Source organism: Equus przewalskii, chromosome 10 (genome assembly GCF_037783145.1).
Source record: "Equus przewalskii isolate Varuska chromosome 10, EquPr2, whole genome shotgun sequence".
Lineage (NCBI taxonomy): Eukaryota > Metazoa > Chordata > Mammalia > Perissodactyla > Equidae > Equus > Equus przewalskii.
Window position 1 is genome coordinate 43,762,413 of NC_091840.1, and position 23,515 is coordinate 43,785,927.

At 40.2% G+C, this 23,515-nt stretch overlaps 1 protein-coding gene across 2 annotated transcripts in view; it reads right to left on the minus strand.

The window, feature by feature from the left end:
• Positions 1 to 3,209: 3,209 nt before the first annotated feature.
• The window catches only part of BLMH (bleomycin hydrolase), a 49,176-nt gene continuing 28,870 nt past the window's right edge, over positions 3,210 to 23,515 (minus strand). Inside the window, exons 8-13 of one of the 2 annotated variants that reach the window (XM_008526833.2) lie at positions 22,909 to 23,067; positions 22,731 to 22,798; positions 21,543 to 21,660; positions 18,818 to 18,887; positions 13,376 to 13,414; positions 3,210 to 4,179 (exon numbers count right to left, since the gene is read on the minus strand). In XM_008526833.2, coding sequence (XP_008525055.2) covers positions 4,028 to 4,179; positions 13,376 to 13,414; positions 18,818 to 18,887; positions 21,543 to 21,660; positions 22,731 to 22,798; positions 22,909 to 23,067 — 606 coding nt within the window. In that variant the 3' untranslated portion in view covers positions 3,210 to 4,027. The remainder of the gene's footprint in view (positions 4,180 to 13,375; positions 13,415 to 18,817; positions 18,888 to 21,542; positions 21,661 to 22,730; positions 22,799 to 22,908; positions 23,068 to 23,515) is intronic. The other variant, XM_008526835.2, reaches the window with a different exon arrangement.

A 23,515-nucleotide genomic window follows, 5' to 3' on the forward strand; every position in this document is an offset into this window, starting at 1 on the left:
GTACCATTCAGAGTTACAGGGGAAGACAATGCTCACCTTCCCACTTCTGAGCTCACCAGTCACCCAGATATTAGCAAGTTCTTCCAGCTCAGATCCCTGGCTTCATCTTCAGCAGAGAAGACATAGCCACCATTCGTCTCTCCCCACTGGATCCTAATTTCATTTGAAAAATAGCTTTTATTAAAATATTTGGTTATGAAGGTTCTTATGTATTGCTGGATTTGGTTTATAATATTTGGCTTAGGATTTTTGCATCTGTAAGTATGGGTGAGATTTGCATGTAATTTTTTCTTTCACTATCCTTGTCAGGGTTATGCCAGCCTCATAAAATAATTCTTTCTGCCATAAGGTAGCTCTTTGCATCTCTCCTCTTGCACTAATCAAGATTCCCCAGAGAAGACTTCCAAACTCCTGGGCACTAGAGTTCTAGGAGCACAACGTGGCAGAGCACATTCAAAATGCAAATGCTCACTTACTCGCCTGTGGCATTTCCACTCTCGGCTACGTTCCTGACCTCCAGGACCATAATAATAATAAATAAATAATAAATCTTGAATGGGCTGCTGAGCTGGGGAGGGACAGTCACCTAGCTGCTCCAAGTAGGGAGGGGACCGAGCAGACAGCCAACCCTTCAGAAACTCTCCCTGGACTCCCCGTCCCCAGACTACTGCCCTCTGGTGCACCCGTAGCTGAGCTGTGTGGGGACTGTGCCATGTAAATGGCTCTGCACTGGCCGTCTCTGGGATTCAACTTTTTTGGCTCTGCTAAATCGTTCAGCATTCAGGCTTTCCAGCGTATTGTTTCTCCTCCTGTTCTTCTCGAGCTTGTGTGGATTTGTCTTCTAAACAAATCTCTTCACTGTCACTTTTTACAAAGAGTATCTTCTACTTTTCTAATATCTGCACCATCTGTACAAGTATTCCCCTTTTTGTGTGTGCCTTTTTTTATCAGTCTTGCCAAAGATCTGTTAATCTGCTTTTTTTTTTTTTAAAGAACTTGTGGCTTTGTTGATCCTGTTTAATTTCTGCCATCTTTTTTACTTCCTTCTACTTCCTTTAGGTTTATTTTGCTGTTCTAATTTCTTGAAACAGATGCTTAGCTCAATTTTTAGATTTTCTTACATTCTAGTAAACTTTTAATGCTATAAAATTTACAGACTGTTTTAGCTGTCTCTCTCATTTTGACATGTAGTATTTTTATTATTGTTCAGGTTAAATTTCCTTTATGATTTCTTCTTGGACCTATGAGTTAACTCCAAACATCTAGGGGTCTTCTAGTTATCTTTCAATGTTGGTTTCTAACTTAATTGCATTGTGGTTTGCATGATGACAATCCTTTGAAATTTGTTGAGGTTGGCTCTACTGCCCAGCTGTGGTCAACTTTTGAAAAAGTTCCATGTGTGCTCAGCAAGAAGGTGCAGTTGTCAGATGCAGTGTTCCACAGACGTCCATTATATCAAACTTATTAAATGCTTACGTCTCTTATATACTCACCTGATTTTTCAGTTGCTTGATCAATAATTGAGAAGTATGTTAAAATGTTCCATTATATTGAATTACTTATTTTTCCATAAGTTTTCAGTTTTTGTTTTTGTATTTTAAGGTTATATTAGGTGTATACTTATTTGGTATCTTTATACTTGTCTGGAGAATCAAGTAAACATGTAATTATGCTTTTATATGCAACTTACGGCTGAATTTCTTTTAAAAATCCAGATTGACAATTTGTCTTTTTTGTGGAATATTTATATACAATGTAATTACTGACATTTAGATTTACTTCTCCTGTCTCATTTTGGACCCTCTATTTGGTCCTGTGTTTTTTCTCTCCTCTATCTTTTTATAGATTGATTACACTCTTGCTTGGAAACTGCATCCTCTGTTTTATCTTTTTGTACTTAGTCTAGAAATTTTTAGCATATACAATTAACATACCAAAGTCTAAAGTTAATCAACATACTTTTCTTCTTCTGGAATGACGTAAGGACTTTACTCCAACAACTTCCTTCCCTAATTATTTATCTATTTTCATGTATTTCGGTTCTCTTTTTTTGAACACTACAAGACTTCCTACAATCACTTTTTAATGATACACATATTTGTCACTTTCTCTGATCTATATTCTTTGTTGCATTCAGACCCTCCATACTGGATCACTATCTTTCTGTTTGGCCAAGTTTTTGACTGAAAATGTCTTTTATTTCACTCTTGGGTTTTTTTTTTTCATTTTTTTGTGCTTTTTCTCCCCAAGTCCCCCTCGCACATAGTTGTATATTTTAGTTGTGGGTCCTTCTAGTTGTGGCATGTAGGATGCTGCCTCAGCATGGCTTGATGAGCCATGCCATGTCTGCACCCAGGATTCGAACCGGCGAAACCCTGGGCCACCAAAGGGGAGCGTGCGAACTTTATCACTCGGCCATGGGGCCGGCCCACACTCTTGTTTTTGAAAGACAGTTTCATTGAGTACAGAATTCTGGGTTTACAGTTCATTTCTCTTAGCACTTTGAAGATGTATTTCACTGTCTTCAGGCATATACAGGTGCTGATGAGAAGGTGGCTGTCAATTCAATTGTCTTTCCTTTGGAGGTAATCTGTCTTTTCTTCCCAGATGCTTTTAAGATCTGTTCTGGGGTTTCACCATGATGTGTCTAGAAATAGACTTACTTATCCTGCTGGAACAGGATTACTAGAATATTGTAAACACTGTGATTAAAACCTGAGCCTTTATCTAACATGATCTTGGAAAGTGCTGTGACAGAAAACACCCCCTGCTAGGACTGAGATGATTCTTGGAGAGCCAGAAAGGTAGGGGCTCAGGCACTGACGGGGATGCTGATGAGGGTGCTGGACTGATTTGCTTTCAGTGACAGGGAGGCCCAGTCTCGGCAGAACACATATTCTCCAGCCCCACCTAAAGCTGGACCCAGTAGAGCCTCACTTCCCACCGTTGGAGGGACCCTGGAACTGAGGGCAAGAATGGTTAGGTGTCAGGGGCCCAAGCCCTCGTGAATACGGTGCTGGCGGCCCTCTGCAGAAGCCAGTGAGCATCAGCACAGCCGGGAAGGATCAGGTGTCCCATGGAGAAGCTGAGGCAGGGAAGCCCTGAACCAACTTGCTCTTTTTTCACTTTGAAGAACATGAGTGACCTGGCTGCTTTCCTTTGTAGCTAAAGAAAGAAACACTTCTTAGATCAAGTAAGCCAAATTCCTCTCATTTAGCAAAGAGTTTTATTCAAAAGCTTCTCAGCACCATCTGGTTGTCAGAAAGAATGGATATCACCTTTTCCTGCCCACCCGACGCCCAATTCCAAAGGCAGAAGTTAAAGCATTTGGCTAGAGCCCCCCCCCCAATGATCATCGTTCAGATCATGATACGGTTTGGTTGTTCTCTCACCCCCCTTTCTCTAGGCCTCTACTTACCCTTGACTCAAGGAGGGCTGTGCTCCCCTACAGTTTAGAACAATAGGAAGGAATCATGTCAGACGTGATCAACCTCCCATTCCTAGGTTATCGGAGGCACATGAAATTACCTTGAAAAAATTCAATTCAGCGACTGCCACGTAGGGAGGACAGTGACACTGTCGGGCAGCATGCAGTTTCGAGAGCTCAAATCTTAGGGTGACCCTCCCCCCACTCTACTCTAGGAACAAGGAGCATTAGGTCCATTTTCTCTCCACATACCTCGATTGCTCATCCTCTCCTGTCTTATTAAAACAAACACTGAACCAAATCTTTTTGACAAAGTTAAGACAAACAATTACATCTAATTAAAATGCTAAGAGATCCTGAGCTGTTGGAGATGAGGAGAGTAGACAGTGTGACCCGATCTTCCCCCCTTTTTTCTTTAAGAATATTTTGTTTCAGCATAAAGCACACTTTCCCGAAGAGGTTCCTGGAGGAGAAATCCAAGAGTCTGGCTGTGTCTTGTGGGAACACACAGTCACCTGTGTAACTTTGGCTTCAGTCCCTGGATCTGTCCTTTGCAGCTACTTCGGGTCCCAAGGGAGGAGGAAAGAGCTGGAGGCAATATCACTTGGCCAAAGCCCCCATGGGGTCCCAGGCTGGCAGGACAATGGGTTCCTGCTCTAGGACCGCTAGCACCTCTTCAGGGACATGCTTCCTGTCCACCACCACTTCGTAGACATATTCAGAGAACCACTCATCTGTCATGCACAGGTAACCTGGAGAAAAGAAGAGAAGCCTCATGAGGGCAAGGGCAAAGAGCAGAAACCCTACTAGCACAACAGAGAAGCCTTTTAAAAAAACTAACATTTGTCCGTGTTTTTAGCTTTCTCATCTAAAATCTCACTTAATCTAAGTCTTATTAGAAATTCTGTGAAGCAGACAGGACAGGCATGGCTATATTTTTACCAATTGGAAAAGTGGGGCTCGGAGTAACTAAGTGACATGCCCAGGACACATGAGTGAGGTTCAGAGCTGGGCCCTGGACCTAAGGCTGTTACCAGATCCTGGCTGTTCCGCTGCCCAGGCTGCCTCGATGAAGGTGAGTGGATGATCCCAGAAGGAGGTGGAAATGCTCCTTGTTCATACAGCCACACGCAGGGGTTAACTCTAGGGTCAGAAGGGCAAGCATACCAGTTCCATTCTGACCCCACCCACCTTCTCAGGATCGCTGGCTGTTCTCCTTCCTTCCTCTCTACCATAAATTCCTACAACCAGCTAAACTGCTGGGGGAATCCTGCGGAGGCCATGTCATCATTCCCAGGTAGTCACTTATTTGCAGATGATACTGTGTGAGTCAAATGATAACACAGTCCTTGCTTTCCTGGGAGGAAATCTCTGAGGAGGATCAGGCAGAACTGGCAAACTGAGACAGCTGCTCGGCCTCTCTTCCCCAGTAAGGCCCTGGCTTTATGGGTGTCTCCGGGGGTGGGACTGCAGAGAGGCACAGCTGTACTGACACCCCAGGCTGAGAGCTCATCTGACGGAAACAGTGTGGTATCATGAGGCATCCATCCTAGAAAACTGCCTCTTCCTATCTCTACCGGGACAACACAAATTCCCCTTCAGGAACATACTTCCAACAAACTTCAGCAAGGGGGAAGATGCTTCACCTGAACTACTGTTAACATAAAAAGCAAAGTAAGGTGATAAACTAAAGTGTGTGTATTTAAAACAAGAATGGGCCAGGGAGAGAGCACAGAGCACAAAAATGTGTACCTACACAGGGCACTGCAAGCAGGTACACATCTCAGGTCTCACAGGAAATAGCAATAATCATAATCATCATCATCATCATCATCATCACCATCATCTTACCATATCTGGCACCTACTACATACTAGAAACTTGAGTCATTTTTCTCTGAAAGTGTCTGTGCAAATCTAGGCCTGTGCTATTTCATTTCCCACTACACAGGACCAAGAGAAAGAAAGAAGATGGAGGCATTTCTGCCAACATGGTCCTCTAGTGCAGCGGTTCTCAAACTTCTTGGCCCCAAGACAAGACTGTATATTCTTAAAATTATTGAAGATGCCAGAAAGTTGTTTTACATTTTGTGGATTATACCTACTGATATTTACTGTATTAGAAATTAAAAGAGAAAGTTAAAAATATTAATTCATTTAAAAATAAGAATGAAAAATATGAATATAAATAATATATTTTTAGGAAAAAATAATTCTATTCTCCAAAATAAAATAAATTTTAGTTAGAAAAGTGGCACTGTTTTACAATGTAATGTCTGGCTTCACAGAAGATAGCTAAATTCTTTCCTCTGCTTCTGTGTTCCATCTGTCGCAATCTGTTGTTCTGGTTGTAGTAAATGAAGAAAATTGGTCTCACACAGATAGGCTGTTGGAGAAGGAAAGACCTTGCAGACCCCCTAAAAGGGTGCCAGGAACCTGCAGGGGTCCTCAGATCACACTCTGAGAACTGCTGTTCTAAAAGCAAGACTGATTTAAATAATTAAAAGGCAACATGATGGTAAGTCTAATGTTGTAAGCTAAATGGTGTGTCAGAAGTCATTTAACTTGAAAACACAGTTTGTTTGGTGAGGTCACCTACGCTCAATTCTTCTCTTCCCCTGTGAGAAGTCAAAGACAACACATCGTGACGTGGCACAGCATGTTTACCCTCACAGGAAAATGCCCTGGAACAGTGCTCCAGGGCTCTGACCAAGTCAGGTAATGGCACGTATCCCTGTCCCCTGATGCCAGCCCCCGGATCCAGTGCTCCTCTTCTCAAGAGGAGATACAGGGAAGGAGAGAAGACAAATGCTGTGGCCTGCCCCATTTCTGGTTTCTGTCTTGATCATATACTCCAAAGTCCCTGACTTTGCTCGTGTCACTCAGTCAGGACCTGGCTCTTATCATCACCTACGCTACTGCCACTAAGTTCTAGCAACCAAAGCTTGCCCAGCTGAAGGGCCAATCAGTACCATTTCTTGCTGCACTCCAAGCGCTTCCTAAGAAAGTCAGCATCTGCCTTCCCAAAAAGGAGCTTTCAGAGGGCAGGAGACCAGACTGCTGAATATTACACCATTTAACATTAGTCATCCTTCCCGTACCATAATGCAGGCTGAACAAATCCTCAGAGCAGCTCTGGGCACTGAGGCAGGTGAAAGATAGAAGCAGATTCATGTAATAAAGTTCTGTGTCCTTACGACAATACTATCATCACACAATCAAATGAGTCTTCAAAGAATACCCAGAGAAAATGGACAATAAGTACATCTACACTATCTTGTTCCAAAAGCAGATCAGATTAAGTCCTCACAAATTAAAACTCCTATCAATTCCAATCCACCCTTTCAGTGTCCCTGCCAAGAGGACCTGCCTTGATTAGTCTCTCTCTTCAGGATATGAGTTCTTTGGGGGCCCACAAAAACCCCCACAGTCTAGGTGGCTGCCAAGTAATTGCACCCTGAGTAGATAATGAACTTGCGGCTGCTGTAGCTGTTGATACTGTGTGTCTTGGAGTTTGACTGAGAAGATTAGGATCAGTACGTCTGAAACTCAAGCAAGTGCTGTGTAAAGGAGCAGCAAGTACCCAGCGGGCAGGACGGAAGTGGCCATTTTGAATTGAGGAAAGTTGCAGCCACTAGCCTTTAAGCACCCTGGCCACTAAACAGGTGTCCACAAGCAAGAAGGGAAAGAAAAGAAGAACCTGCTCCAGGGATCCCCAGGTTACATTTAGGGAAACAACAGATAAACAGATAAACTCAGCTTTAGGAACTAAAGTGAAATTAAACTTTGTTTCAACTTTAACGTCTTGTTTACATGCAAAGAGAAAGAAAGAAAATAAGTGAACAGTCTTTCAAAGCAACTGGCAATGTTTCTGTTATTTGTTAAATGAAAGCGTAGTATCTGTCTGTAAAGGGAAAAACAGCGTCTGCGGATACAGCTCTAAACTGGTTAGGCCAAATTCACTCACAAACAGAACAGTTCTGAATGGGTCAGTTTAAGGGAAAGAAGACCTTTACCTGAGAAAACAGTTTTCTGAAATCCTACCAGGGATCTAAGATTTAATCCTCTCAGACTAGAGTAAGGTGCCAAATATATCATTTATGAATTATATAGATTTTATATTTTTTGCTTTGTTCTGTGAAGTATTTCTCCTCACTAATACACTATTTATAATGAGGTTTTTCTTCTATTTAAAAAAAAGTGTAACAAAATCAAGTCATCTGTTCTGCTCTGATGGGTCTGTCTGGCAGCCTGGACCTAAGGAAGCCAGACCACCGAGGCCTCATTAAGTCACTACCAATCTTTCACCTCATGGTGACAACTCAGGACTGAAGAAAGGCTTCCAGAGAGGAAAGCAAAACCTCACTGACACTTGTCTCATGCTTCAAACTTCCTAAAAAATAGTGAGAAAGCACTCCTCAAAACCTTAGTCTTTTAAAATGAAGTTGTGAAGACTATGCAGCAACATGGAAAAACCGTCAAGTGATAAAAGTAAAGTATATGAAAACAGTATATCCTATATAACTACAGCTATGATACAAATCCAGACACACAGAGGGGGAAGCACGAAAAAAGTAACAAAATGATAATTTTGTATCATGGGGTAGGTGATATCCCCCCCAAATTTCTGAAATGTTACACGGCTTTTTGACTCCCTAAAGACTACCCAAATAATTCACTCTCATTATAAAAACTTTGGAAACACAGGAGGAGGAAGATGAGAGGGAGAAGGAAGAGGAGCAGAAGGAGGAAGTGGTGGCTGAGAAGGACGACGAGACAAATATAAACTTAAAAGCTGCCTACAATCCCACCACCTCAGGATAAGCCCTGTTCAGATTTTACGTATATCCTTTGGCAGAGTTCCTACGTGTAGACTCTATACATTTAACACAAACAAGGCATCAGACATACTCTTTTATTACAAATTACCACACACACCGTTCTCCAATATTGCTCTTTCCACATTGACAAAAAACTACATCTATCTACACCATAATTTTTAAATGCTGAATTTGTATGAGTAAACCAGAATGTATTTAATCAATTTCCGACTGTTGGAATCTGGATTGTTTTTTCATGCTTAGAAACAACACTGCTATAAACATTTTTACAATTAAACCTTTGTTATATCCTTAATTATCCATTTAATTTCCTTATCTCTTCATCAATATTTGGTATGTATAATTAAAACTTTCTTTTTGGGTCCAATTTGAACTTTTGTGTGTGTGTGTTTGCTTGCTACTTACACTTTTCTTTGGTGAGGTGCCTGTTTGGGACATCTGCCTATTTTTAACTGGTGTATTTCCCTTTTTCATAGTGATCAGTAACAGTACACTATTTATTTATACATTATGATGGTTGCAAACATTTTTCTATTATGTAATTTGCCTTTTAATTTAGTTTATGATGTCTTCTAGTCTGCTAAAATTTTTAATTTTAATGAAGTCAAATTTATCAGTCTTTTCCTTTATGGCTTCTAATTTTGGTGTTATGCTTATAAACATTTTTCTGCTACTATAACAAAAAATAAATAAGAGAAAAAAGTAGGAAGAGTGGTAAGAAAACATTAGAAAAACAGTGTCACTGAAAAGCCCAGCACTCACTGAGGCCTTGGCACAGTCTAGTCTCCAATTACGAACACACACAATTCAAACAGATCATTAAGTAGTGATTATCTGTCAACCACTTCTGTTAGGTACCCACTGTGTAAAGCATGCCCTAATATTTTACATTTGTATAGAGTATGTTGCAAATGTGCAAAATGATACAATCCCTATGGAATGGAGTTTGGAAATACCTAGAAAAATTTCAAATGCATTTACTCTTTTCACTAAGCAACACCATTTCTGGGACTTCATCCTATAGACACACAGGACTTGCATGCACATAATATTTACTTATTTGTGCACAGTAATAGCTAATACTTATTCAGCTCTTACTATGTGTCAGGCACTGTTCTCAGCATTTTACATGTATTAATTCAATGCAATATCGTTTGTAATAGTAAAAGACTGGAAACAACCCAAGATCCATTAGTAAGGGAACTGGTTAAATAAACTATGGCACATCCAGACAATGGAAGACAATGAAGCTGTACTGATGTGGAGACTGATATGGAAACGCCTCCAAGACATGCTGTTAAGTGAAGTGAGAGCAAGATGCAGAGCAGGGTATATGCATGCTACTTTGGTACACTAAAAAGCACTGGAAAGATACAAGAGAACTGAATAGAAACTAACTTGAAAGAAGGGGAGGGGAATAGAGTGGAGAGTGATGGAGATGGAAATAAAATCCTCTTTATACTTTTTTGTACTTTAATTTTGGAACAATGTAGTTTTGTTATTTATTAAGAATTACACTTTAGAAAACAAAACAAAACCACACACAAATCTGTTGGGAGCTTACACTTCACAATGAAATGTCACATCCACTAGGCTTGTTTTGATTTGAATCCTCACAACACTACGAGGCAGGCAGGGCTGCTATGAGCTGTCTAAAGTCACAGAGCCAGTAAGTAAAGCCCACACTCAAATTCAAGTCTTAACTTCAAATTCAGTCTTGTCCACGGGGCTCAGCTTCCTCCAACAGAGCACTCAGCAACAAGGAGACATGGCAGGTAGTTAGGGCTTCAGCAACAGATAACACAACAGCACGTAATCCAGCTCAAGCACCTAACTGTTTGGAGCCAATTCCATCTGCTCACACATCCCACATCAACAGTCATGTGCCCAGTTTTTGTGGGGTCCATTTATGAGGTATTTTATATCTTTAAATTAAAGAGATACCATGTGTTCTAAGTGCATATATTTAGAAGGAAGGAGAACAAGACGGGCTGGATGTTTAAAAAAAACAAGAGGAACAGAACAAAAACCACCACTTACGAGACAGACATTTGGACAGTGTCTGAGAAGAGGCTTCTTTTTCCTCCAGAGCAAAGACCAAAGTCCAGCTATGTGGTGAGGACACATTCATGCTCCTGAACCTTCTACATAAGACAAGGGATACCCTTATAGCTGGATATTACCTGTGGCCTCTTTCAGAAACAAAGGTTAGAGAAGATACCATTTCCTTGGTAAATATTCCAGGAAAAAAGCAGAGGGAAAAGTGTGGTAGAGAAAGAGGTTGTTTGGGTTTGTGGGTTGTATTTTTTCAAACCATCAAACCACAACGAAGTTTAGTGAGCAGAAGTATACACTTCCTGAGGAAGTGCCCTCTGCTAAGGAGTCCAGAAGAAGCCTGTCCACCTCTGAGCTGAAGACAGAAGGCAACACACTACCCAGTCTGATCTCCCCTTTCCCTGGACCAGTGAGAACAATCCAGGCAAGTCTGAGAGTACACACAATCCTGCCAGGATCTCTGATGTTGGAGAGGAGAGGAAAACACAAATTCAGGTGTCAGCCAAGGGTCTGTTTTCCTGCCGAACTCAATGATTTTTCTCTGACCCCAAAACTATCACTACTCGTATTTGTTTCAGGCAAAGCCTGTTCTTTTTTTTTAAGATTTTATTTTTTCCTTTTTCTCCCCAAAGCCCCCCAGTACATGGTTGTGTATTTTTAGTTGTCGGTCCTTCTAGTTGTGGCATGTGGGATGCCACCTCCACATGGCTTGATCAGCGGTACCACGTCTGCACCCAGGATCTGAACCAGCAAAACCCTGGGCTGCCCAAGTGGAGGGTACCAACTTAACCACTCGGCCACGGGGCCAGCCCCAAGGCCTGCTTTTTGATCATTCCTCAAAAGCTCCATGGATAGCAGGCAACAATATTTCTTGGCCTCACTCCTTGGACCTTCCTGCAGCATGCCCCACATGCCAAAAGCTACCCTTCTCAGCTACCGTTTCCCTGGCTGACCTCCCACTTCATTTCCAAAACAAGCCACAAGCCTAATACCTTTCCTAAAACTCCACTCACCCCTGAAGAATTGCTAAGGAGCCTTTACAGTTCCAATCACTCACCATCTCCCTTGCAGTTTATCCCCAATAATATTTTGCACTTATTCTGCGTTTTTGTTTTGCATATTTGTTCTTATAATAAATTTAAAACATCATATGGAGCAAGATTTACAGCATCAATGGTTCCAGCTTCAATTTTCCCAGCCCCCCGGCCAAGGACCTAGCATTTGAAGGAATTAAGCACTAAAATGTCACTGAGATGGCATAAAAGGACAGTTGCGCTTCCACCCCCACTCCTCCTGAAGTTTCCAAAACCTGCCTTAAAGTCTAACCGCAAAGCCTTTCTCCTGGACTCATCTTCTGACTGCTCTGCTCTGCATCATTTACCACCAGGTTCTCCCTGACATCATCCAGTCCCTCGGCTTCTCCCTAACCCCACACCCATTTCAACAACCTCAGCTTCAATGTCTTCCTATTGTCTCCTCACTGAGGGGGCCCTCCCTGGTTCTTCTTTCTCTGTCACCTCCCTTCTCTGAGAAATCATCCTTTCTCTTGCTCTTCTCTGTCTGCTTTATCCTATATCTTACAGTCTGAAGAGCACACCACGAATGCCACTTCTGTCACATCACAGCCCTCTTCAGATCCCCTTCCTGTGTCATAAGTGAGTAAGTATAAATTCCTCTGAGGGTCCGAGACATTCATTCCCCCATGGTCTGTGCATGGTTCCCTGCATCCCATCAATAAATGTGAGGTGATGCTGTTGCTAATGGTTTTTCCTCAGCACTAAGTTTATTCACCTCCACTGCTTTCTCTCATGAAACTAAGCCCACGTGATGAGTCATGCAACCAGTAACTGGAGATGTAGCTCAATGGTCACCCTAGGGTCCTGAATTCTTAGAAACCTGAAGCTAGAACCATGGACAAGGTAGACAGCCGTCCTCTAGAAGGGCCAGATTAAGGGACTTACATTCTTGTTCTCCTGCCTACATTCATCCACAGATAACAACAGTAACAATGATAGCTAAGATTTTTGAGCACTTCTTACATGCTTGGCACAGTTCTCACAACAACCCCACGAGGTAGATGTGATTAGTATCCCACCTTTATAGATGAAGAGAACCGAGGCTTAAGTGAGTTAAGCACCACGCCCAAGGCTACGCGGCCGATCGGCGGAAGTGCTAGGACGTGGGCCTGGGCTCCAGGCTCTATGCTTAACCTCTATCTTTCTCAAACAAATGCAAACACACCTTGGAGATAACCTGGTGAAAATAATAGATCCTCTCTACAGAGAAAGCAAATACACACACAAAAATCTCTATTAAATGTGAGAGGATTTCTCCCTGAAACTGATGCCTGGTTGCAGGTTAGGAGGAGCCTCTGTCCCATAGTTTGTTCCCCTCTCACAAACAGGAACCCTCTCCTAGTCACACACTTTGATAAGGAAGCAGCAGTCCATCTGAGAGCTCATGCTTCCTCTGTTCCACTCACATGCACTATTTTTTAGCTCGAGTCATGCAGACTCTTTGGTTAACAAAGATGAAGGATGAGAAGTCCCTCTAAAGGAACTCAGATACCCAGATTTGATGGTAGCAGCACTTTTCCTAAGCCTAGAGAGACATGAAAAACATGAGGTGACATGACAAATTTGTATCTTGGCCCTTTTCAGGAAATGAGAAGCCTCTGCTTCTAGTTCATATAATTTTCTCTTATTCCAGAGCAAGTTCAGCTCAATACTGTCCATAATTTATATTATCTGTGCTAGAAATCGAAAACTGAATCTCTAACAGATCTGCAAATAATCAGTTATCTTTCATCACTGTAGTCCCCCCTTATCCATGAGTGATTCAGTCCAAGACCCTTAGTGGACGCCTTAAACTGCAGAGAGTACTGAGCTCTGTGTGTACCATGCTTTCCTACACATACCTACTCATGATAAAGTTTAATTTATAAATTAAGCACAGTTAAGAGATTAACAATAACAATTATAACAATATACTGTAATAAAAGTCATGTGAATGTGGTCTCTCTCTCTCAAAACATCTCATTGTACTGTACTCACCTTTCTTCTTCCTGTGAGGATGTGATGATGATACAATGCCTATGTGATGAGATGAAGTGAGGTGAATGATTTCATAATGCTACTCAGAACAGCACGCAATTTAAAACTTACAAATTGTTTATTTCTGCAATTTTTCATTTAATATTTTTGGACCACAGTTCGACCAGACAACTGAGACCATGGAAAGCAAAACCACAGATAAGGGGGACTATTATAATCATATTTTTAGGGAAGTGACCTGAGTAAAATTAAGAAATCTGAATTCCAGCTCCATCTCTGACACTGTGCAACTCAAATAACCTGAAACCTTTCAATACATTTTCATTTTTTCCACATAAAACAGAGGTATAATCACCGGCATTCACATCCTCAGTTACTCTATCTTGATGCCATGAGGAAAAATAAACACAAATACATGAGCAAATTAAATTCTTAGGAAGCAAGATGCTATGAACTCTACGTCCTGAGTACCTCTGACAGAAATATGGAATAGTCACTAAACTTTTTAGAGTTATAAAACAGGAAACAGTTTGAAAAACGCTTTCATACACTATTTCATCTGAGGGCTGTAAAACTATAGGACCTCATAAGGCAACAGTAATTACCCATGTTACTGATAAGGGAAACGCAAAACCATAAGGAGTTAAATTACTCCACAGCATCTAACTGTCTCTCCTGGTTCAACAATATATACAACGTTCTATGAGGAATACGCTGAATTTTGTGCCTAGCTTTGGACACCCTGTCTCCAAAACCACACGGGGTAGGCTGACTGGTGAGGCAATTAAAGGCCATACTGATGGATTTAAGGAAACAAAAGTCCACATATAATCTGAATCAGCCACATAAGTTTCTTTCCAGATTAATCTCTAAGATGCCAAAGACTCTTTAACTGAAATCATCAAGAGACTCCCTTTCAGGAGGAAGTCTGGAAATTTTACTAAAATGAATTCAGGAACAAAGAGGTTCATTTGTAAGAAAAGATGAAGAACGTAGGTTAAAAACAATTTCACACGTTCATGTATCTTAAAGGCACAAAAGCAAACTGAAAAATGAAAAACTAATCTTGGTTCAAAATGAAAATTAAGAAAGAGAGAATTTTTTAAAAATAAAGATTTTCCTTCAATGACCATTACAGAATTTGAAAATATTCCTCCTACCCTCACTTAAAAGTTATATTACTTAGCATATTAAAAAACTAGACTAAACAAGCATTAAGAACTGTGCTATGACAATTCCACATTCACAGCTCTGCTGTAGCAGACTTCAGAACTGGAATACCATCCCATGACTAAGTGAACCGATCATAAAGAAGTAAAGTTTCCTAATAAGACTGGTTCATTAGGGAGAGCGTCCAAGAATTTAATTTACCGACTGTCAAAAACACTTTGTTACACGCATGGTAGAACTCGGACAACCACTGACGATGGGAGATGGGCACGTGGGGATTCCTTAATTCTATTCAGTCCACTTTATACATGTTCAAAATTGTTCATGATAAAAAAGTTAAGAAAAAAACAGAAAAACATGTTATAAAGCAGCATGAACAAAATAATTCTGGTAAATTTTGGGAGGTTACATACAGTTTTTACTTGACCAACTCACAGTGTGCTAACTTTGGACACAAACCCTCACAGGATGCCTCATCCCTCCCTCCTCGTCCGGACTCCCAGCCATTACGGTGCCGTACGAGCCCTGTCTCCTGACATCGGACACTTACAAGATGCCTCCAGATCCTTTTTACAGTTTTGTGTCCCCTCAGCAACTAGCTTCTGATCACCAAAGATCGAAAGTGATCTGTTATTTCCATGAGTGGACTAGATGCTACTAGAAGAGAGAAGCTGAGAGGAAGCAAAGTTTAGTGGTTAAGAAAACAGGCTCTACTGTCAGCCGGTCTAGGTTATAATTCTGGCTCTGTCTCTTTAGATCACTTTAGATAATTTCTTAATCACGTAAAGATAGTTTCGCAGATGAATTTCTGACTAAGAGCGAGAAGCACCAATGGTTATCTCCCCTATTTTAAATTCTTAAATAGTGTACAAACTATTTACCGTAATAAGCCTATCAACATTTCAAAATGAAAGACAATTTAACAAGTCCCAAGGTCTGTTCCCCCATCCAACTGTGAAATCCATTTCTGATATGACCCACAAACAAGGCAAAAATGCACAGTCAAGTATTCCAAGAAGCTGAGGAGAAAAGAAAGCCATGTTGGTTGTACAACATGTTAGATACGCATCCAATTTTCAGTCCAGCTGACTAATACTAGAATTCATCAACATGAAGTAACTCAACGAGTCCAGGAAGACAAGAATTAATTTCCCCTTTTATGTCTCCTATAGTCAGAAGGAACCTTTGCCCATTTGGGGAAATGGTCAGGTTATTTGATTTATTTAGCAATTTCTGTGCAGGAAAGGCCATGAACATGACCAATGGGCAAGACCAAAGCCAGGACTGGGCAGAGTGCAAGGGCAGCCTGCCCAGGTATCTGGGTTCCGTTTACCTCCAACTTGTATTATCAACAGTGCTTTTTCAGAAACCATGAAACTTAACAGGAAGAAATCCCAAAGAGAATACTAACAAACTGTTAACAATGTTATCTACAGAAACAAAATCCCAGCAATGCTGTTTAAGGCTGTCACATCTCCCAAGAGAGCACAAACAGAAGCTCTGCCTCAGAGGTGCCAGCCAATGCCCATCAGGATGACAGACAGAAGGGCCCTGCTGGGGTAAACACACATCACCAGCATAATAACATACACACTCTCCTAAGGTCAGACCAAGTGTGCCAACTAAATTAGATCATGTTTTCTTTTCCTTCCTTCCTGTTAAGTCAGAAAGAACATTACCAAGAAATAGATGAGAATAATTTATTTTGGCTATGAATGAACTATTTTCCACCCCCACTCAGTTCAATTTCTTATCTGTTGGCTCTCCACTGAAATGCTTTGCTCTGTATAATCTCAGGCATTTTAGTTATTTGAGAACAACAAAAAAAGTCAGTTTAATCTTAACTAGATAGCTGATTTCACTTGGAAAGATTACAGGCAGATCACAGGGATCAAGACCCCAGCTCTCTCAACACAGTAACGAAATGAGTAAGTCAGCAGAAGGAAAACTTTTACTGAGTAGGAGTAAAGAAGTACAGCTGAACGGGAAAAAAATAGCAAAGTGGCCCAGAATCCTCTTTAAGAGTATATATTTAGGCTCAAAGTGATAAAGACAATAATTCATACTACACAAAACACAGAGCATTTGCCTAACAAGTGTACATACTCTCTTAAATGGATATCACTACTATCTACAAACTCAACGACTGTTACAGATAGAAAATATCACTGAAGCAAGCCAGTGGATCCAGGCTTGTCCAAACAAACCAAAACTCCAGTTCTTTTCCTAGACATTCACCTTTATGATAACAAACCCAATTACAGGGATCAAATTAGGTCAAAAATGAATCAGAAGCTACAGATGTTCATCTGAAGCAATATCTTACGTTTTACAATGTGACTAATATCAAATCCTTCCAATTCAAGACAAGCTATTCCCTTGCATCCGTTTCACCAATTTACAGATATAATTGAACTGAGAGTTATTTTTAATCTTTCTGCTACCTTTAAGGTTTATGCCCCTCTCTACCTGATCCCAACATGTATTTGTCTTAAAATGAAATTCATCTTATAAGAAATAACTAATTAAAAAATATGTTGCATTTTAATTCATAATAATTTAACAAGCACCCCATAATCACAGAACAATAACAGAATTCACAGAAGGGGGACATGTAACTACCTGACAATGAACAGAAATGAACTAACAGTGTTTTTATTTGTTTATATATAAACCCTGAGCTGCTGAGTTTCACCACAGGATCCCAGGGATAGTTGGCCAAAATCCACCAATGATCATTTTATGAGGGATTAAAAGACTTAGAACAAAAGATTAAATGAGGGATGCAACAGGCAAAGAGTTGCTGAGATCTCTATTTTCTTTTTAAGAAAATTTCTGGCTGATTCCTGCTTGGGTGAGACGTATGCTTAAGTTTGAGTCCAAGTATCCGGGTATCCCATAGCTTCCCTACCTACTTCCTCCTAGTCTTTGTTTTCTTTTTTTTTTTTTTCTGCTTTATCTTCCCAAACCCGCCCCGTACATAGTTGTATATCTTAGTTGCAGGTCATTCTAGCTGTGGGATGTGCGACGCTGCCTCAACGTGGCCTGACGAGCGGTGCCATGTTCGCGCCCAGGATCCGAACCGTGGGCCACCGCAGCGGAGCGCGCGAACTTTACCACTCGGCCACAGAGCCAGCCCCTTGGTTTCTTTTTCTTTTCTTTTTTTTTTTTGAGGAAGACTGGCCCTGAGCTAACATCCGTGCCCATCTTCCTCTACTTTATATGTGGGACACCTGCCACAGCATGGCTTGATAAGTGGTGCGTAGATCTGTGGCCAGGATCCAAACCAGCGAACCCTGGGCCGCTAAAGCAGAGTGCATGAACTTAACCACTGCACCACTGGGCTGGCCCTCCCCGTCGCTTAAGTAGTCTAGTGAGCTGTGGTTAATGTTCTTTTCTCAGCCAGAATCCACTGGCTAAGGGTAAGGAGTGTGGACTCCAGAACAGAGCTATTACAAAATGACACAGCACACAGCACACACGCAAATACAGGCTTACGTGCATAACACTCTATGGCAGTTGCTGCTTTTGGTTTGAAACCTTAAAAATTAAAGAATAAAACCTCCTTAAAAGGCTTTTTAATCCACTATGAAAAACAGTCTTTAAAAATACGGCCTCAAAAATTTGCAGGAATATACCCTAAAGTGTTAATCAATTGAGATCTCTGGGGTGGTAGGATTATTAGAGATTTTTATTGTCCTCTTTTTGCTTATCTCTATTTTTTATTTTTCTACAACTCATATATTACCTGTTTTTTTTAGCCTAATTTACTTATGACTGCTGCCTGGGTTTTGATTTGTCAGAATAAAACAGTTCTAAACAGTAACCAAAGCATTCTTTTCCTCTTTAAACTTCACAACTTCTAAGGAGTCTCCAATAAATGCCTCAAGTTTTGCCAATCCCATTCTCCCTCAGAAGGCTTCTGCCCAGTGCAGTAAATGAAAATGCGCTAAATGCTACATAGCAAACATCCTAGCAAATGGCACTCAAACTTCTCACTGGCCAAGTAGTTCAGGCACAAAGAGGTCTGGTAGGGCCAGCCTGGTTTGGAACGAATGCCAGCACATATTGGGCTTAGAGGCAACTTGGCAGTTCAGGCATACCATGCAGGTCACTGGGATTCTGGGGGCAAACCAGATCCTCACATTTTTCTCTAGAACAGTCTAGTTGATAGGACCACCACTAAAAATGCCCAAACTACTGCAGCTTTCTACCCATAATTCTTAGGCAGCAGAGACCCTGTCACCCTTAGTACTACGAGATTAAGCTCACCTTTGTGGCCATGGTCTTCACCCCATGAATTCTCCACTCTCCATTTCACAAACGCACCATCCTGATCATCCTGCAAAAGAGTGGACAACAGTGTACAGTCTGCAACTAGATCCCTCCTGCTGAGGTGTCACAGAATTTTAGCTCTTCTTTAGCCACTCAGAAGAAACAGTCTTCTGCATACAAACATGATATGCATGATCAGGACCACACATGTTCTACTATAACTAATGAAATACTCGAATAGAACTGGAGTCTGAATCTCCTGGGGTAAAAATGCAATAAACCTAACAAAGCAGTAAATACTATTTTCTCCTTTACATTATATTATATACAAAAAATAAGCATATTAAAATGCTTCTTGGCTAAGAAAAATGAAACATCAAATTACTAAAAGCAGTGAACACGACTGAAACCAGGGTCTCTGGTTTTTAATCAATGTTCTTTGCAAAGGCATCCCACTGTATTTATTTTAGAAATAATTCTAAGACCTGGTCACAGCTCAAAGACAAAAACAAACACATTCTCATCATACTGCCTAATTTTCTACTTAGGAGAACCAAGTAATGATACTCTGCAAACGTGTTCTTTCACTGATTCAGTTACACAAATGTTGAATTTAATAGAGACTGAAAGGCAAAGCAAAAGCAGAAAGACTATTTTCATAAAACAAAACCCGAGCAATTCTACTGTTCTCCCTCTTCCATCTTCCTTAATAAAATATGCTCAATTTTCATCTTCTTAAAGGGAAATGCAATTCATCATGATAAGCTTCATTTAGTCTTTACTACAGTGACACAGAGAGGGACAATACGAAGGCTCCATTTGGGAAAAGACTTTTCTCTTCCATGTTTACCCAGGCATTTGCTGATGTCAAAACAACTCAAATCTTTGTAGCATAAGAAGAGGCTGGCCCCTGAATTATCTCCTAATGATTTCATCTGTCAACTCCCACTGGCAATAACGGCATGAGAGTCATCTACAGGGGATTTGACTTTACTCTTGGCAGTCTTCTTGGATCTCAGTAATTTTCAGTCTCAGAAATAGCCATCAATCAAACTCATAAGTTTCAAACACCCTTGTCTGTACTACTCCTTACTCTTAGCCCCAGGTACCTTCAAAACCATATCACTGAACTATACATTCTGGGGCTAGCCTATTAAATGTCTGTTTTGGTTTTCTACTCCCCTCATTTTAATCCATCTTTACTTTCCTTTTAAATATCACTTTCAGAATCTATATCACCCAAGGTCATTTATTACTGTAAGTAAGAAAATGTTTCCCCTTCTTTCCCTTTGCCAATGAATTCTTGCATGACCTGGATCAGGCTGCTCTCTGTGTTGTCTACAAACCTAGAATAATACCTGGATCTCTGTCATAGGGACTCCAAGAAACCAGCAACGAAAAAGAATATCCCAGAATATAGCTGCTAGCATTTATCTCTACATAGTCATTCAAATGCAGTGCAAACTAGTTTTAGTGGTTAAAAACTTAAAGTGGAAGGAAGAGAAAAATCTCACTATATAATTCCAGTTATCATAATATAAATTCTGCTTTATGCTACTAGTATGGAAGGTAGCTCCATTTCCTTCAGGAAAAAATGGCACATTAATAAACCATGCCAACCAAACAATGGAAGTTCCAGAGAAAATGACCTGGAATACGTATGATTTTTAGTTCTGAAGAAGAGGAATACTCTATAACAGAGACAGAAAAAGATAAAAAGCCAAACCTCTCTTGGAAATTATAAGGTTTGTGGTTTGTAATAATCTTCTAAATAGTTTAAAAGCTTAACTTTAATTTAAGGAGTTCTAGTTATAAATCTACTGAATTTTACATTATAGTAGGCCCAAACACATGACTATGAACAACTTAGTATTTTATCCTAGGTATTTTAGTAGTATTTTATTTACTTTACTATTTTACTTTATTATTTATAGTATTTTGTGAACAGTTCCTTCTAATGTTTTGCTTCTAATGTCAAGGTGGTCATTCTGTGACTTTCTTTCCAGTAATTAGACCGGCAAGAAAAAGAACATTTTTGCTTGGGGTGGTAAAGAATTAAAGTAGTTTGAAGTCTTTTCTTCATTATGATCCCTGAGCACAGGAATAAAATATCCATTCTACAGCCTAGAAATGGGGAGGCTTATTTGTGAAAGATAAAATTTCAGTTGTTTCCAACACTGTGTCCTAGAAATAGTGATATTACCATTCAGAGTATTTCACAGGAAATTCAAAATACTTTACACCCAATTTCCTGAAACTCTGCATAAATCCTGTAATGGGCAAAGGAGTCCACAAATTACTGTTACTGACATTTTACTGTAGAACAATCTGAATGACAAATGAAAGGAAGGTAAGTCTGAACATAAGTCATCAAGATATGAACACTTTCAGAGAACATTTTAATTCCTCATTAAACAGAAGTTATCTTCTCCCAAGTTCCCTTGCTGACCTCTCTTCACAACAAGAACTTCCAAAGTGATAGAAAAGCAGTTACTTCTTTACTCCCTCCTGACTCAAATTCTGGTCCTCGTGAAAAGTTCCTATTTTTATTCCCTCTGAGTAGGCAGCCAAACCCCAAGTGACGTGGGCACAAGGTCTTGCTTGGAAGCTAGGTTTAACAGAAATCATACACACTATGAATGAAGATTGCCGGATAAGGAGTCTGTAGGAGAATGCAGGTCCACCTGTGCAAACACTGCAGCAGGCATGCTGAGGATCGTACCTTCTCTGAGACAGCAGTGAAGGTCATGGCGTGGGTCATAAGTGACTCACCAAAAGTCAACCTCTCAGCTTTATTCATGTTCTTCAAGGAGACACCAAACACTAACTCGTGGTCATAGCTGTAAGAAGAATGATAGTACAGAATAAAGAGAATACAATCATGGGGGGAAAACTGGCTTCTGGTTATAAAAGGAACACAAAAGAAACTGAAGGGGCTTGATAGCTCCAAATAAATTTGGGCTTATAGCTCTCCAGAGAATATGGTACATGTAGAATTTAGTTTCTCAATGGGATTCCACTCTCTATGTGTCACAAGAGTACTAAGGAAAATACTAAGTGATTAAATATAAATTCTCCAAATCAAAAAGCTGACAAGATGATTTTGCACTGTCATTTTGGCAAGAAAACCTTAAAAAAAGGTTCTGAAGTAACTTCTTTCAAAAATGGTCTCTTTTGAGCTGGTAGAACCACCCAGTTTCTGAATTCATTTAGACCATTGCTGACTGTGAAATTTAAATAAGTGATGTCAAAAATATTGGAAAATATTTCCAAAGTTAAAAAAAAATTCATGAATTCTCTTTTAGCAGATTTCTTTTCTCTTATTGTTAACTGTCAAGATATTTACTCACTTCCTACAAGTAACAATTACTTATAAATAACGCTAAAGTGGTATATTTTATAGTCAAGGAATTCTGTATATGATTTAGTTCACAAATGAACCTTCACTGTCATCAACAACCAGGAGGAAGGCTTTAAAGTGTGTATGCAAATTAGCCCAAGTTGTCATAAAGACAAGAGGCATCAAATTAAGAGAAGTAGTTAAGAAGGATCAAACAGCAAACAAAAGGTCTGGAAAACTTTTCATTACATTTCCAAATGTGCTGAGCAGATTTACACAGTAATCAATGACTTTTTAAAAGTGTCTTTCTCATATAGGATGGCTTTCTAGGAACACTCAACAATTTCAACTCAATTATGAAGTATAACCTTGACTTCCCAGGTTAGAGCATATAAGTCTGTGGAGTTTCTGCTACGAGTCCTCAAACTCTACAAGTTGGAAAGAAAGAAACCCACCCTCAAGCCAGCCTTAATCTTTGGGTAAACCTAAGCTGGGTCATTTTGTACCAAGAGTACACTCCAACAGCTACAACCCACAAATGACTTTCTATTTTAAATTTCTTACACTCACACATTCATGTCACTGAGGCCCAGCTTGCCAGAGAAGTGTTTTCCAACATCACAGCCAAACCACACAGCCTAGAAATACAGGACAGAGCAAGAAAAAAAGTCAACATAAATCCTATCTTCCTATTATACCAAAGTGGAAGAAGAGGTTTTAACCCCAACTAAGCAGAAACAATACAAACCTCTCCATCTTTGATGGAGGCAGCAACCATCTTTTTCAAGAAGTCAACGGGCTGGTTATTATATAGAGTTTTTCGCCCTCCAACCATATTGCTTAAGTAGTCCACTGTATAAAGTTTGTTGTACTTGTGCTGGGGCCGAGGGTCATTCACTAAACAAATCTATTGAGATCAAGAACATGTTGATTAGAACATAAAACCAGGAATGTCAAGCAAGACACACACCTCTCCTCTAAATTCATGTTTGCATCAAGCTCATCACCTCTGCCCATAAGAATAAGAATCACAAACATACTGTTAAATAACAAAGAAACAAAACATGGTAAAGTCATGTAAGAGCAGACCTTGTACCTAATTAGTGCAAGGGACACATTTGGGAGCTGCATCTATCTGTTTTTCCTACTGGCAAGAATTGTCCCAAAACTAATTCTGAAGAACTCCATGCGCTGAGTGAGGCAAGTACAAGACCCTTGCTCTCAAGTTACAAGACAGGCTCAACACCCTGTAATACCACAACGAAGTTGGAATTCCAATTATAGAACAAAGCCATTTGCTTATAAGAGGATCCAGATGTCAATAAAGGAGGGGTATCTGGTCATCCTGCTAGGCA